The sequence below is a fragment of the Scardinius erythrophthalmus genome (assembly GCF_964197995.2).
Source record: "Scardinius erythrophthalmus genome assembly, chromosome: 6".
Classification (NCBI taxonomy): Eukaryota; Metazoa; Chordata; class Actinopteri; order Cypriniformes; family Leuciscidae; genus Scardinius; species Scardinius erythrophthalmus.
The window spans coordinates 17,983,572-18,000,549 of record NC_138226.1 but is presented as its reverse complement, the minus strand read 5'-3'; the positions used below and the strand labels follow the sequence as shown (position 1 = coordinate 18,000,549).

The 16,978-nt window shown below is 39.4% G+C and overlaps 1 protein-coding gene across 1 annotated transcript in view; it reads right to left on the bottom strand.

Moving 5' to 3' along the window:
* Positions 1 to 866: 866 nt before the first annotated feature.
* Positions 867 to 16,978, bottom strand: part of kcnh3 (potassium voltage-gated channel, subfamily H (eag-related), member 3) — a 58,648-nt gene continuing 42,536 nt past the window's right edge. Inside the window, 7 exon segments of the mRNA XM_081367521.1 lie at positions 867 to 3,312; positions 3,314 to 3,412; positions 3,415 to 3,750; positions 4,119 to 4,171; positions 5,287 to 5,387; positions 5,750 to 6,006; positions 11,375 to 11,589. Of these exon segments, the coding sequence (XP_081223647.1) occupies positions 2,824 to 3,312; positions 3,314 to 3,412; positions 3,415 to 3,750; positions 4,119 to 4,171; positions 5,287 to 5,387; positions 5,750 to 6,006; positions 11,375 to 11,589 (1,550 nt within the window). The 3' untranslated portion in view covers positions 867 to 2,823.

Genomic DNA, 16,978 nt, shown 5'->3' with positions numbered 1-16,978 from the left:
AATCCAGAATCACATGGTGTTGAGAAACTAATGGTGTTTCTGCTTCCATGGGCACCAGCTGCAAGAATCATCTGTGAGGTTCTCAGGATAGCAGGTAGCTAAATACATACATACATAAAATCATTAAATAAATAGATAAGTGAAATAAAAGTGCAGTGCTTTTTACTGATACACGACCAAAAGCTTTTGAGAAATATTGTGAACACTAAAAAATGGGGAGCGATATAAGATTTCTTTTCATATATAATGAGAAGGCACGCTGGCAGGATGGCTAAAGCTGAGTGTATATGTTTATTTCAGGTCGTTAGGTGTCACGCCAAGCTCTCGGGACCCTGCATGGGCCGCCCAGCGTATGGCATGCCATCCCCTGTCATCGTCTGACCGCTAAATAGAATTACTGTTTACTGTTTGTGGTATTGAGATTGTCTTTTTTAAAGGAGATTGGAGTAACTTGGGGAATAGAACATGATTTGTCAGGCCATTACATGCTATAACGCTTTGCATGTCATCCATGGTTGTTCACTGGGTCATAAATGAACACTTGCCAAGTGCAAATGCAAGTAAACTGGCTTAGGCAAGTAAATGTATTGACCAGATGGCTGGTAATTCTTTTAGCAATTTTAACATACATGGGTAAATTACAATGCAAGAATGATAGTTTTTTTTTTGTTGTTGTTGTTGTTTTTTAAATTGCAAGTGAGAAATAGAACTTTTAACTAAACGGGAAATATACCATCAAAAGATTTTATTTATTTATTGTCATAGCTCCAGAAATGAGGTGGCACACTTGTGACATTTATATACCACTGAAATGAAACAAGAAAGGCAAGTTTTTTTTGTTTGTTTGTTTGTTTTTTCTTGTGGGGATGGGTGGCGTTTTACGAGAGTTTGGCTTAGTTGTGATGCTGTGAACAACAATGTCCTGCGCTAATTGCTCCAACTATTCAAGGGACAAATGGCAAAATAAATCCATTGTGATATATATAAATGTAAATTATAGTTTCATGGCTGGTAAAAAAAAATATTTATAGCATGAATCAATTACCACATAATTTTAGACACTGGTTGTATATATGTGCGGGTGAGCGAAGTATTACACTTTCTGCTTACTCTAAATCATACTTGTTTTGACTGAATATACTGAAGAAATCTATAAACTGACCAAACGTGATAATTTTTCAGAAGTGGAGGAAAGGCATTTCCCAAGGTCTTCATTCTGACTAAATATGCAACTCATGGTTCTGGCTAGTGAATGTGTTAACTAGCCTAAGACAGTCTGGAGGAAACAAATGAATTATTATTGTGATAATGTGACAGTTTCATTCATTTACCAAGTCTGAAAATTGAAATATAAACTTGTTTCATAAGGTGGGAAATTCTTAGAGTAAAAACATTATTTTGGTAATACAGAGATAAGAAACACCACCTGACAATTCCTGTATTCTGTGCATGATTAGTGCACAGACATGCAAGTTCATCAGTGCACTTTCACTTATGTTATATTAAATTCCCATAGCAAGGTTTCTATGACCGCAGCGGGATGCTCGCAGTTTGGGTCACCATGCTCTGTGATGTCTGGTGCCTGTGAAGGCCCTATAAAGCCTTTAGAAGAGAAACTTCATGAAGTTGTGCTCAGAGGAGAGTGACTGGCTGGTATCAAGTACTGAGGTGCTGTTTCAAATCATAGTGAGCTGCCTCACTGTATTCTGACATTTTTCATCTATCCTGGCTGAAAAACAGCTCGTCTCTTAGCCTGACCACATAACCGCACTAGAGACTTAGACGTTATCATGTTGCTAAGCTAATGCTAATTGCTGACTCAATTCTCTTAGCGCAAAAATACATAGTACACAGTATTAGGCTAAAAAAATAATATATAATTAGATGGAATTTTCATTGTTAAAGTTCAGTTTGCATTAGCTTAGCAGCATGTTAAACTTAGACTGTGTTGGAGTCAACTGTGAATGTGTTCCTGCCATGTATGAAATACCATAATTGCGGGATGTCTACATATAAAAAGTGCTCACGTCCTCAGGCCTGATAATTACAAAATTCACAGAATTTTCTGAAAGCTCCAACTTGTACCACATGACCGCTGCAATGCCATGTGGAAACACTCGAAATGCCAGTGGCTTCGGCAGTAAAATGTAGTTGCGCAGTTATTTTTTATAATCCTTATAATTGACTATTGTTAATGTCTTAATGCAATTATTATCTGAATAGGGTAACTATCTAAAGTCCTGCTAATTCAACTTTAAGCAATTACATAACGATTGTTACTCACTGTTGTAGTTTTGTCTAATGATAATTTTGTTGTAGAAATACATAATTTAGAGTCCGAGGACATGAATGGCTCCAAGTAGAACATCTGGGTTGTCATCTTGCAAGTATGGTATTTACACCATGACATGAACTCTTGTGTGGTTTTGTTTTATGTAACAACTGGGACAATCCTGGATGAAACTTTTTTTACTGATTCACAATGCATTCTGAGATATCTTATCCATGATGCATAAATGCAATGGTGACTTAGATTTTGGCCAAAGTCCTTACAAGACCACATCATTTTAGCTGTCTATTATTTGGAAAAGGGTGCACAAAGTGTCATGCATATGATGGCTAAAAATGCTGTCTAGCTAGGCAGCTCACTAGGGTTTGGGACAGATCCACAATGTGTCCAATTACGAGATTCATCCTGTAGAAACAGCAATCAGTTTTGTCTGTTATTCAGAATGTAGGTGTGTTGGGGTAATTGCTGTTGGCCCAGTTCATCACTCCATTATTTGCTAAGTCAACTAGTTGTAGTATTCATGTTTCAGTCACTCACAGTGGCGGTCCCTCTTCATCTATGAAGCTGATATGCTCTGTGGTAGGCCTCTCTCCTGCTGCCCACTCTTGCATCTCAAACTCTAACTGAGGAGGTCCCGACCTGGGGTTCTGCGGGGACCAGGAAGTGCCGAAAGAGGCCTGGGTTTCTGGCAGGGAGTCCAGGGAGCAAGGCAAGGGTGGGGAGGTGTGTGGACAAGGAGGAGGAGTGCATGACCGTGGCTGAATCCGAGGAGCGGTGTCAGCAGAGGAAGGGGACGAGGGAAATGGGTTGATCCCCAGCCTGTGGTCGCCAGGGGAGTTATTGATCGAGGGTGGTGCTGAGCAATGAGAGGCTGGTGGTGGAGGTGGGGTGTCCTGTGAGGGGGGTCTAGGTAGCAAACCTCTGCTGTGACTGGCGGGTCGGTGAGGCCCTTGGCAGGGAGAGCAGGAAGTAGACTGGGAGCGGAAAGAAGGAAGCGAGGAAGAAAAGGTTAGAGATGGAGATGAGGGGTGACTGGGCTGCGGTGGCTGGGTCGGAGCTACCTGGCAGCCTGGCCCCTCCGTTTGGGCTGTCACTGGAGCAAGGAGAACTGGCAGGGACGGTCCCCTCAAACAGCCAGCCGGAAACACCTGAGCATGTGCTTGGTGTCTCTGAGGTGGGCTGGTAGGTATGAGGCAGCTGGGCAAGCCAATGCTTCCAGTTTCTGCGCTGTCCAATAGTAAGCATGTAGGCCTGAGTTGTGCAGACAGTGGGGCTGTGGGCGAAGGAGATGGTGGTGTGTTTATTGTTGGACCACTGCTACTGCTGGGAGACGGAGATATTGTTGGACTGATGGCTGTTAGGAGGGGTTGAGATCCAATGACAAGCAAGGGCCGGAGGAGACGTGTCATTTCCTGTAGCTCTTTGCTCAGCTGAGAGACTTGCTGGGATAGACTAGTCATCTGTGAATGAGATCAGTGGAATGTGAGCTATGGAAAAGATAGTTCTGGCAACAAAATCTGATTGGATGTTCTTCATTCAAAGCTGTTCCCGCACATCAGTTCAGTTCAATATTAATGCAACAACAGTTAGAATAAACTACATTAAACAACAGCGTGATTCTGATTGGTCATTCGCAACAATTTCTTTATAGTTTTGCTAGTTGCATGTCTCTCGTATCTCACTGTGGTCTCTTCAGGTGTCTGACTACTACTCAGACCAATACTCTGATTCAAATGAGCTGTTCTCTACTAGCTGTGCAATCATTTTAAACATCTTTTATGTTTAAAAAAGTTTATTTATTTTGATTCAATGTGCTTGATTCAATTACCTCCTCGCTCAGTTTGGTGATGCTCTGCTTGGTCTCCAGCTGCTCCTGGTTCACTGCACACAAAACAGGGTAAGTTTCAATTTTTGTAGTGATTAAGCATATTTTAAGGTGAGAGAGTGAGAGGATTGGATACATGAAGAAAAGTTCACTGTAACACGGACCATTTTCTGACCATCTCACGCATACTACACACGAAACCGGTAAGATCTGCAATCTGATTGGTTGGCTTTATGTAATTTCTCTGAGGCCCTGTTTACACCTGGTATTAAGATGCGTTTTGTTGGATCGGATCACAAGTGGATGACGCTAAATACAGGTTTCCAGGAGCTTGTCCACTTTCGACCACTCCCAGAGGTAGTCGAAAACGCATTCGACCAGATTGCTTTCGTAGTGTAGATGCTCATGTGATCCAATGTTTTCAAACAGCCAAGAAAAAAGACATTAAGTAAACATTATGGGAAGCGCGCTAGCCAGATGGGATTTAAACTTTGTGGGCTGGAGACCCAAGTTTGGTTTGAAGACAATAAAAACATACCAAGTAATGTTGAGAATGTTCTCTAAACATTCCTGATTTCTAACACTGTGTTCGGCGTGGTCTTGCGGCTATCAGAGCAGTAACGAAAGCAGGCATGTTTATGTGTAAATTGTGAGGGCTTATTTTTTCCATTAGCCAAAACCTGTCCAAATTTGTCCAAAGCCCATACATTTACCTGCCCATAGACCCTCCCCTTGAAGAAATCAGGACGGAAGTGGTTGACAGTGGACAAAAGAGACGGATTAAAACACCAGGTGTAAACAGGGCCTGAGTCAGGGTGCACCAGAATTCAAGTTGTTTGTAAATTTCCCATGCTGTTACAATGGATTCTGAGTAAGAATTAATAGCTGATATATATCCCTGGGCATGTGCAACAAAATATCCTGCTTTGCTTTGAGGTTTATATCCAATTTCAGATGTACCACCCCTGTGGATGTGTTAAAAAAAACAGTTCAAAAATAGTTGGCAACTTTACGTATTGGTCAGATGGTCCCTTCCTGTCTAAGTGGGCGGTTCTTGGCCAGAATAAGCTGCAGAATAAGTCTGACTGTGCAAGACAGTCTATTTTTGGAAATATCACTACACAATATTTCCTTCCAGAAATCGCATTCTGTCTTGTAGATGTGTTTGTACCTGGGGAAGGGGACGGGGGGCCGCTCTGAGGTAGGCTGGGACCGAACTCAAACCTTTGTGTTGAGCTGGAATTGCTTTCTGTCTCTATGCCATCCACAAACCTGCAGAGATATTAGAAAAATCCACTGTTGTTCATGTGCAGCAGATCCAGGACTGGCAAGAGATTTAAGCAGTTTGGTTAAATGCATTATCATATCAATGTCTACATATAAAATGGAATATAAAATGCCTATATAGAAATGGATTCCTTTGGTTCCAGCTCACTAAATTGCAGCTTTTGGTAAGCTTTGATTTCTTAGTGTGAAATGGAAGAGCTAATCACTAGAGCAAGCAGCGATTCCACCCAAACTGGTTGCCATGGTAACTGGAAACTTCTTCTAAATTATGAATATATAAAGTTCTTATGAGAGCCACCAGAGGGCAACAGCTCTTTGAGGATGTGATGTGAGATGTAGATGTGTACCTGGGGCTGAGTTCTGGAGGGGCGCTGCTGAAACTGACCACAGGTATCTGGAGGGTGGCAGGTCGCGTGTGGTCTGATGGAGGGCGGAAGGGGCGAGGGGTGAGGAGTGGCGATCGCAGTGGGGAGTTGAGGCCCCGGGTCAGGCGAAGAGGAGACCGTGGGGCTCTTGACACTGAGTTCTGCTCTTCATCATTCTCCTCGTCCTCACGGATAGCAGGAAGTTTCTTCACCAGACCGCCGTTGCTTTCCCAGTCCAGCTGAGAGAGACAGACCAGGATTAATAATGCTGTTGTCTATATAATGGAGTGGATATACGTATTTGACCAACAGAAGTGAGTTTATTGATCAGAGCTTGGGTGATAGCACTTTATTATAGTATTTATGAGGCAGCACTGTATTTATGTTCCAATCTGTTTTTTTTTTTTTTGATGTGAGGTCAAATTAAATTAAAAGTGACAGTAAAGACATTTATAATGTTTTAAAAAGTTTCTGTTTCAAATCAATGCAAATCAACATATTAGCATGATTTCTGAAGGATCATGTGACACTGAAGACTGTAGTAATGACTGCTGAAAATTCAGCTTTGCCAACACAGGAATAAATTATACGCAGGAATCAAAGTAATTCAAAGGAATGCAATTACTGCTTTCGATTAAATAAACGCAGCCTGGGTGAGCATAAGATTTCTTTCAAAAACATGAACGGTAGTATCTATTACAGTTTAAAAAACATCCATTCTTAGTCTCGCATTAACAAAATGTAAAACACAGTCACTGTAATATTTGCATACCGAATAGTGATTGGCCTTCTCTCTTGCATGTATTTGCACACTAAACTGTGATCTTACTATCTATTTAGCCATATATAATCACTTTTTACACTGCTATGATGCTGTGCCATTGTGTCGAACCTGTTATCTCCAACATTAACACCATTCTACTGCTGCTTTGCAAGAACTAATATTTTCATTTGAACAGTCAAATCTAGTTATTAAAGAATTTTTTTTTTTTTTTGCATGTAATTATAAAAATTATTTTCAAATGGGTAGTAAAGAGTCATGACCAGTGCGTGGCAGAATAACACAGCCTGTTAATTATTCTTGTCCTTCTCTCCCTCTCTTACATGTTTCTCAACCTCTAGCTCAACTCTTTGCATATTTTTCCATTGTGCTAGATTAAGGAACCTCAATTGGTTTCCTCCCAGAAAAACATTCTTCTTTATAGAAGCTGAAATTGTTTTTCGATTTCTTCGTTGTTAAACTCTCTCAACACTGCCTGTTCTTAGAATGTCTGCAAGCAGCGGTATCCTGCGGCACCGCAAAAGAGGTTGGCAGAGAGGGGAGGCGGTACTGTTTATTTTTGTTTTGTCAAAACACATAAAAGATTGTGTCAATCACCGTCCTTCGCTATTGGACGGCAACACACACAGTCCTCATTCCTGTATTGCTAACTACTTCATCACATATCCAGGGAGGAAAGAGGCTGAAAAATAACAAAATTCAAACTTATCTTAATTCAAATTAACATGGTTCCATTCATCTCCCCTGTCCCTTTCTTCCCATCCCTCTGTTTCTTCTCCCCCATTCACTTTGACTGAAATCTCTCCATCTTTATCCGCAACCCCCCTCCCGTTCTCCGCACCCTGCCTCTCTCTTTCTTCACATCTTGTTTTTTCCCCGTTCCTCTCATGATCTCCACCCCCGCGCTCCGTCTGCAGTCCCACACCCCACCTAAAGCAGAATTTATTTTTAGCCATCTCCTTCCAATCTTAGTAACACAGACCCCAGTGGCACAAGAGGAGTCTGTGTGCATGTGTGTAAGATGGTTAAATTGGTTTCTACAGAAGTTTTCACTTTCTTTCCCTTCTCCAGAGAGACAGAAGGAGAAGGTGTTTATAATTAGGCATTTCCATGTCCCTCGAGTCACCAAATTCAGTCAATCACGGCTAAGTATAACCAGAGTGAGAGGAAAGAATGCATTACCTTCCTCCTCCAAAGCCCTACTGCACACACACTTATATATGTGGTTCATGGGGACTCTCCATAGGGGTAATGGTTTTTATACGGTACAAACTGCATATTCAATCCCCTACACTAAACCTACCCATCACAGAAAAAAAAAAAAAAAAATTATATATATATATATATAATTATTATTATTTTTTTTTATTATTATTTTTTTTAAGCTATTTGGTATACAAGGGCATAGGATGAAACCATGTTTATATTGTAATACTGTCATGATGATACACATTTGTGTCCTCATAAACCATATATAGCACACACAGAGATAGTAATAGGGATGCTTCCCCAATAATCACTTCTATTCTCACCAGCTCTGTAATTGTGGAAATGTATGTGTGAGAGTGTGTTCATTGGTATTCTGTGTGCGTTTTGGGGTTGCACACATGTGAAATGAGCATCGATGCTGATCCGTTATGTGTCATGGCACAAACAAACTTGATTTTTACATTTTCTGATGGAAATGAAGTGATTGCATATGCGAAAGTCACTGCGAAGTCAGGGCATTTCTATGCGGTTGCTAAGGTGTTCTGAGAAGCATTTAGCGCATTGTTATGCAGCTGCTAGGGTGTTGTCGGTGGTCTTTCAGGTCAAACAAGTCCCTTGATATTGCTTGGTGAAAACTGTATATCCGACCGAACACCTCTTGTCAACAACCCGCACGATTTGAGTTAGGTCATTTGAGGTAAGGTTGAAGTATCTTTTATACAGTATGTTTACTGGCCACTCCACCAACAAACAGTAATGAATTTTTCTTTTCTTTCTTACTTGATCTCCCTCTTTCTCTCTCTTCAAACACAGTGATATCTTTCTTCATGTGACACCTTGCAGAAGCAGCACTGCAGGAAAAAGTGAAAAGGAGAGAAATGAGGCACCTCCCCCCCCGCCCCGTGCCTCTCGCTTCAGAGCTATTTTTATCTGCCACGATCCAATCTTAGCTCGAGGCGTGGGGGACCCAGCCAACACGGAGTCCCCGCCTTCCCTCTGTGCTATTCTTAGTATCAGCACACACTCCAAACCGCAGCCTGCTGCTATTCCTGTCCTTGCAAGTTACACTCAAGGCTGGGAAAACGTGCGTGTGTGTGTGAGGGCGCATGAGAGGGGTCTTGTGCACAGGCAATACATGTGCAATCCTGAAGTTGAGGGGGGTAGTGGCTTTATCCAAGTCAGGGAAAAGACACTGACTTAAAGAATGTGCCAAAGAAAGGAAAGATGCCAAAGACAGCAGATGGGGAACCATTTTGTATTCTGCTGGTTGTGAATGTGGGTAATGCAGCGTTATACACACATACCTCCAGTCTGTAGGTCACGGCTCATGAATTCATTGAGTAACTCTGCACACTACATGCACAAAATCACTACGGTCAACTGGGCTTGTGGAAGTGAACAGATTTTTTTTTTTTTTTGCATTTTTATTCATATTTCATATATATATATATTTTTTTTTATAAATGACTTGTTCACACCAACACAAATGTTCTGCCTGAAAATTCAGATTTTTGCATGAGATTTTTCTGTTCAGAACAATGCATAAAAAATAGCAGGTGGTCTGAATGAACATGCTAATTTACTCTCTGATTGTAGGTGATGCTTATAGACCTTAAGCGCTAGAGAAACAAGCGTGCAGCCATCTTTAGAATAATGTCTTTGAACTTCCGTTTTTGCGGTCGCTCTGTATATTTCTATGGCATCGCTGTCGGGGGAGTAATTAGCTGGTGAAGTGGATTTACTTATTGTAAAGTTAACGAATGTTATCATGAGGATTGTAATGTTTAAAATGCGCAACTTTCTCTTTCTAATTCAATTGTCATGGAGAAGTCAAACAGTATTTACACTATGAAACAGCCATTGAGATTTTTGTATTTGCTATGGTGTTTATCAAACACCACCAAATACAGGAGTACAGAAACAAGAGAGACAGTTCTGTCATTTAGCAAAATTGTCTGTTCATGAGCGTCACCTTAATTATCAGCAATGGAATTATATTCTCTAATGTAAGAAAAACAGAAGTCTCTTGCTTATCAGATTTTGTTATCCAGAGACAAAAAACAACAATCTTGAATTTTTCTCTAGAAATCTATAAGAAATATAGCCTGGGAAAACCCAGACAACTTCCGGCAAATTTAGATTTGCTGTGAAAGTAGTCTGGCAAAGAGCTCATTCAAGCCCATTTCTAATCCGGCGAAATCACAGCACCAATCAGAAACGTTGAGGCGGGCTTTACACAATGACGATCGCTCTGATTGGTTTTAGGTCTATCCAATTGCGCCCAGAGGCATTTGAGCGACGTCTGTTGGTGAAGCGCAACTTTTATGCATTATTATTCAAATTGCAAACACATGAGAGGACAGTCTCCATGAAAGACCCACTGGAAGATGAACGTGCTACTACATTTCACTCCGAAACGGTAGGAAATTAAATTAGATTTAATAGAGGATTTTAACTGTGACAAGATGATTGACAGGGCAGTTTACGTGACAGGATGCACGCGACAGATCCGTCTGATAAAGATGACGAAGTAGTCTGTCCCAAAGCTTGCCTACTTTTTTGCTACAAATTCAAAAGTAAAAACCTTTTCTTCACAAAAAGACGACATATTTTTATGCCGTAGTGTAACTTAGGCGAATTGGGACGCTGCATATGGCTTTACACGATGATGATCGCTCTGATTGGTTTTAGGTCTATCCAGTTGCGCCCAGAGGCATTTGAGCGACGTCCGTTGGTGACGGCCCCTTTGGAAATGAGTTATTAATGAAGCTTTGCCAGACCATAACTCAGTTACTACTGAGAATGGTCTGGTTTTAACCAGGCTATAAGAAATAGTCTCAAACTGCTCAAATTTGTCAAGATACCAAATTCTGCAATCAAAAGGCAGAGATCACATTATGAACTCAAACATTTCTCATCGAATTCCTCCAAGACCAGTTTATCTGAGATATACCATCTAAATTTAAAGAATCGTTTACCCAAATATGAAATTTGTATTATCCTTTACTCAACCTCATGTCGTTCCAAACCTGTATTACTCTGTCTTTTGCTGAAAGCAATTTTGAGAAATATCCGTAACCAAACTGTTATGGTTACCACTGATTTCCATTGTATGGACAAAAAAAAAAAACATTCCTAAAAATGTTTTATATTCTGTATTGGACAAGTTTGGAACAACATGAGGGTGAGTAAATGATGACAATTATTAATTTATACATCCCTATTTATAGCTCTATATTCTTATTATAGATAACGTGTTTCTATTTTATGATAAAAATCTGAAGCAAAATTGATACAGCATAGAATATGAACCATAATACATGTTCGCAGAGGTGACTGTATTATGTTTGTCTATCTGAATGATGCACTATTTATAGGACTCATATCAGCTCCACAGCACAACCGTGCAATATTGATAATCCAATCCGAGGCGATGTATCGACTCCTGACCTGTACTTTCAAGGTAATTGCCTCAGTCCCTCATGCACATGATTCAGGCTAAAAAAAGCTCTATTGTATGCACACACTCCTTGACCTTTACAGTCATATATGTAGAATCGAAAGATTGTTGCTATTTTCCCCATATACCGTCATGTGTGCTTGCAAGCATCACTCACGTCAGCTCCACTGCCCTCCCGCAGGTTATAGGTGAGATCGTGCTGAATTTCGCTGACAAATTTCTGGGCGTATTCAGGATAGAGGCGCAGCACCTCTCGCAGTCCTTTCAGGCTGATGTACTGCAGGTCGCAATATGTCAGAGCTTTCACGTTTGCGTTGGTCTTGATCACCTGCTCTTTTGTCAGCGAGTCCGAGCCGATCAGGTCCCCTTTTCCTATTTGAGAAAAGCATATATAAATTCATTTGTTAGTGTATTTAATTTTAGTTAACAAACTTATCTTTTGGATTAGAATATATTGTGGCTGTATCGATATTGGCCAAAATATTTTTTTTATAATCATCTCATCTGTATTAATTGTACTCAATAGGCCAATATTGGAATAATATATTTTTTTTCCCACTTTGAACAGTAAAAATGTCTATTCTAGGGTTTTAAATGGCTAAAATGCTAAATGGACACTTTGCAGCTCTTGCAGTTGTAACAAGTATATTTTAAGGTTCTGATGTGGCTTAAACAGGCATTGTCATGTAGCATTCATAAGTACGCTATCAAAGTTGCATATCCGTCTTGCCAATATATTGTGTAAATGTGTTGAGACAAGTAAACAAAAAAGCTAAGAATGTCAATCAAATTTAGATGCTAAAATTATAAGCAAAAAAAAAGTTTCTGTTCTGGGTTTGAAAATGAGACTCAGGAGGGGCACACAAGGCAGCATAGAGGCTAAAAATATGTTCTTGTTTGGTGCAAAGGGACTGTGAAAGCAGTGACAAATTCTAAAGTGTGCTGAAGTGTCAAAGCAGTGCATTCTGGGAAGGCACACAGTGGAGGCAACTGAGTTCAGCAGCACTAGGAGAGAGATGGGTGGTGGACCATATGTGCATTCTTCATCAAGTAAGCAGGTGTGGTAAAAATGCATGTGCCGTGTGTGTGTATGTGTGCGTGTGTTTGCATGTTTCTACTGTCATGTTTACAAAAGCTCAACATATCTCGTCTCTAAGATAACATGTCAGAGCCCAATTACAGCAGATTGTTTTATATTTTTTCATTCGGCTGGCAAAAGCACTTTTCTCTCTCATTCTCTATCTTTTTGTTGCTCTTTTACCCCTTGTTCTCTTCTGCTTCCCCATGCGAGTAAATATATATTTTTTTTATTATTATTATTATTTTGTTTTTGATTTGTGTGCAACACATTGGTTGTTTTGATTGATGTGGATATTGTAAAAATATATATAAAAAAAAAAAAAAAAAAATATATATATATATATATATATATATATATATATATGGGAGTAACTTCCATTAAACTGTAAACAATCAGTGAAAGCCCTTCTCTATGAACGCAATAATTATTCTTTTTTTAACTGGGTACAAGGAAGTGAGATTATTCTACTCAACCTTTAACCATCGAACATTAAACATGAAAGTGTAAAAGCATTAACAAATTACTACTTTGTGCATTGCAGTGAATGGGATATTTTCTGAAGTAAATCGGGAGCGCAGACCGTTGTCTTTTTTCATACTGTTACAGCAGAATACAAAGAAAAAAAGAAAATAATAAGGAGGAAAAAAACGCAGCAAAATACCAAGCGTTACGGTATTCTTCTGACGACTGAAAATAAAACGAAGCAAATTCAGTCAAACTGGCTGATAAGGATTATTTGTAGAGCAACCATATGATTTGAAATGATTTGTTTTAGACTTTTTGAGTGGAAGGTCCCCAAACCAGAAGAAGATGGATACAGGCATGTTATATTAGGTGTCCAAGATCTATATTATAATTATTATTGGTTGCTTTGGTCTCTAGAAGACCTCATTAGAGAGCCAAAAGCATGTATGAATCATAGGACCTGTCACTGACGGTAATTACTGACTGCGCTTTAAAAGGTCGGCTGGAAAAGGGGTTAAAGTTGAAATTGTTTGAACTTTGGCCTCCATGTTATAGAGCTTGACTAGCATGCATTGCAGCTTTAAGGGATAGGCTGTAGCTGACGCTTCAATCCATAGAGTTCAATGCATCAAGCAATATCGACGTCAGTCATGTGACAGGGCCTTAACAGGAATCTCTCTCGCCAACGTTTTGCTTCCTCCTTTCCTTGTCTTTATATATTTGCGTTCTACTCTCTTTCTTTCTGATTCAGTCTCTCGTTCTCATCACAGCCCCGACAGACTGTAGCTCTACAGTGCAATAACAAGTGTAATCTCATTGCAAGGTGACATGAGTCTAGGTGGAGGAAGCCATTTCATATCACAACTTTAATTAAGACAATCACTCCCACTCCAACTGCAGCTCAGGGACGTCTGTGTCTGTATGTATTGGTCTGGTTCTGAGAATAAGTGTTTATTGCTGTCTGTCTTGACTAATCATTCGCTTGCATTTCATGCTTCTGTCTGTCTCTCTCTCTCTCTCTCTTGCTGTCTCTCTCTCTCCTGCTGTCTCTCTGTTTTCCTGTCTGTCAGTCTGTTTGTCTCTTATTCTCCCTCTCTCCAGTATTCTCCAGAGCCCCCGTGAATCCCCGGGTCAAGCTGTCAGATCGATAACGCCACAGGAAAGTGCCATTACTTTGCGTGTGTGCAGGTGGTGTGTTTTCAACATCAAACGCACATCCTCCAAACAGTCTCTTGATGACAGTGAGTAAACATGCATTCATGTGTGCATTCATTCACAGCTCTACATTTCCTCTTCCTTTGAAGACAATAGTCTTACACTCAAATAATATTTACGCATAAATTTATGCTCTATGTATTTTAATTCCATTTAAAATTGGAATTTGGAATACAGTTTTACAATAAACTTAATGTGAGGCATATTTGTCAGTCATACATAAATGAAACAAGTAAGATTTTTGTAATAGTGCTAATAAACTAAATGTGTTTTAAATACAAAGTAATCAGGTTTACAATTATCATAAATAAATTCAATTTTGTTTTCTATAATGGCTTGTTTCAAAACTAACAATGTAAATAATTAGTTTTTATAATAATACATTTAATTGTTTTCACGATGAACAGATTTATGCTGATTCCAAACTATTTGAATAAATGCAAATTTAAAAATCGTTGATAATAAACTATGCCGAGATTTTTTTTTTAGAGCAGAAATCTTACCAGCGTTGCTCGTTTCATGACTGACACGTGTGCATCACATATGGATTTTTAGTTAATGTTAAAACTGTGTAAATCAAATGGATGAAAATTCCTAAATATGGGTTATATATCTTATGTTCTAATGGTCCATTCACACTGTAATGAAACGAAGTGTGAGATTTATATATGACAATTTATGTTATACCCAAAGGCATCATGTAAATGACGTCTACTGTATGTAGGATGTTTTGGAACATAGTTCTGGTGCGCAGAGTGAAGGAAGTGTCTTGATGCGTTTATTCCCTCTTACTGCATGTTCTTTTTCTAATTCCTTGATTCAGTCCCTCCTACATTATTTTCCATGTGTGTTGAGATCTATGGCTCTTGCCTTCATGTGTCAGCCTGTATTAATAGTCAAAGTACATTAATAAGGCATTAGCCATCAATTATTTAGTGTCTGAGAGAGAGATGGATGTGGCCTAGCAGCATGCCAATATTTGATTGATCAGAGCAATAGAGTCAAGGCATTTGGAGATAAAGAGAGCACCACACACACACACACACACACACACACACACACACACACACACACACACACACACACACACACACACACACACACACACACACACACACACCTTTAGCTCAGCGAGAGCTCGGCTCATCGTTTATTGTGACCTTTTGAGAGCCTTTATTTCCAGATTAACTGTAGGCACTGTATGACAAATAGTTTATTTATGATGGGAAAACTAACATCTGAAACAATATACAGGGTGGGCCATTTATATGGATACACCGTAATAACATGGGAATGGTTGGTGATTTTAAAGTCCTGTTTGTGGCACATTAGTATATGTGAGGGGGCAAACTCCTCAAGATGGGTGGTGACCATGGTGGCCACTGAATGGCCCCCAAGGTCTCCCGATCTGACCCTCTTAGACTTTTATCTTTGGGGTCACCTGAAGGCAATTGTCTATGGTGTGAAGATTCGAGATGTGCAGCACCTGAAACTACGGATACTGGATGCCTGTGCTGGCATTTCTCCTGCAGTGTTGCTATCAGTGTGTGAAGAGTGGGAGAACAGGGTTGCATTGACAATCCAACACAATGGGCAGCACATTGAACACATTTTATAAGTGGTCAGAAACTTGTAAATAAGTTACGTTGAAACCAAGCACACCATTGTTTTTCTTGTGACATTACCAATAAGTTTGATGTGTCACATGGCCCTCTTCCTATTGAAAAAACAAAAGTTGTATCCAAGATGGCCGACTTCTAAATGGCCACCATGGTCACCACCCATCTTGAGGAGTTTGCCCCCTCACATATACTAATGTGCCACAAACAGGACTTTAATATCACCAACCATTCCCATGTATCCATATAAATGGCCCACCCATATATATATATATATATATATTTTTTTTTTTTTTTTTTTTTTTTTGCCCTTTGGTCTGAAGCAGCATTTAAGGCACCATGTAAATAAATGTTATATAAATAATGCTTGCTATTTTCTACATATCGCATAATCTAGTACAAATCATTATCCTTAGTCCAACAAATATGTATGGTCCAATTGGTCCATACTCAGATAAAAGAAGAAAAACACAGTGAAAGTTTCATCGTCCATCAATGCTCAAAGCTGTTGTCTTCCAGTTAAAAAAAAAAACAGGAGGCGCTTAATACCCTCAAAGGCAAACAGACGATGTCTGAGACAGTGCTGCACTGATGTTACATCTCAAACAGGACAGCAATTGCCCATAACATTGGCCCCTATGGTCTGGTGCATCACATAAGATAATGATTATGAAAACAATCCTTGGATTATGAAGAAATGAAGGAGGTTCTCCTTGTGTGCATGTGTAAGAAAAACCCAAAGATTAAGACTCATACAGCGATTCATATTTTAGACTCCAAATCTAAAATACATATTCTTTTGACATTTGCATCATCTGCAAGACACAACCTTATCCTACAATTTATATATTTTTTTATTTTTAACATTTGGTTTTGAAGGTACGGAGCCCCACACATGACACGTGGGGAAAAAAATATGTATATTGTGGCCACAAATTAACCATTTGTTCTCACAACTTCATAACTTCTCACAACTAATACTTCAGCACGTTTTACTAATTAGTTTCCTCGTAAAGTAAATAGTGCGCACAATTTAATTATTTGCCCCCTCGTTTAAATCATGGCCACATTGTAATAATTTGTTCCCTTGTTTTAGTTAAATCAAAATGTGGGAACAAATTAGTTCAACATGGCAACGGATTACTACAACGAGATAACTAATTAAGTCGAAGGAATGAATTCTTAATCCGTAATTCTTAATTTTTTTGCATGTCGTGCGGGGCTTTGTAGAAATTACATGAGTATATAATGACAAAGTTCATTTTTGGGTGAACCATTTCCTTTAAAGCAAAAAATATATATGTATGCATATATGCATATATAATATATGTAAATATATGCATATGTAAATATGTATTTTAGCTATCATTCACATTTAGGT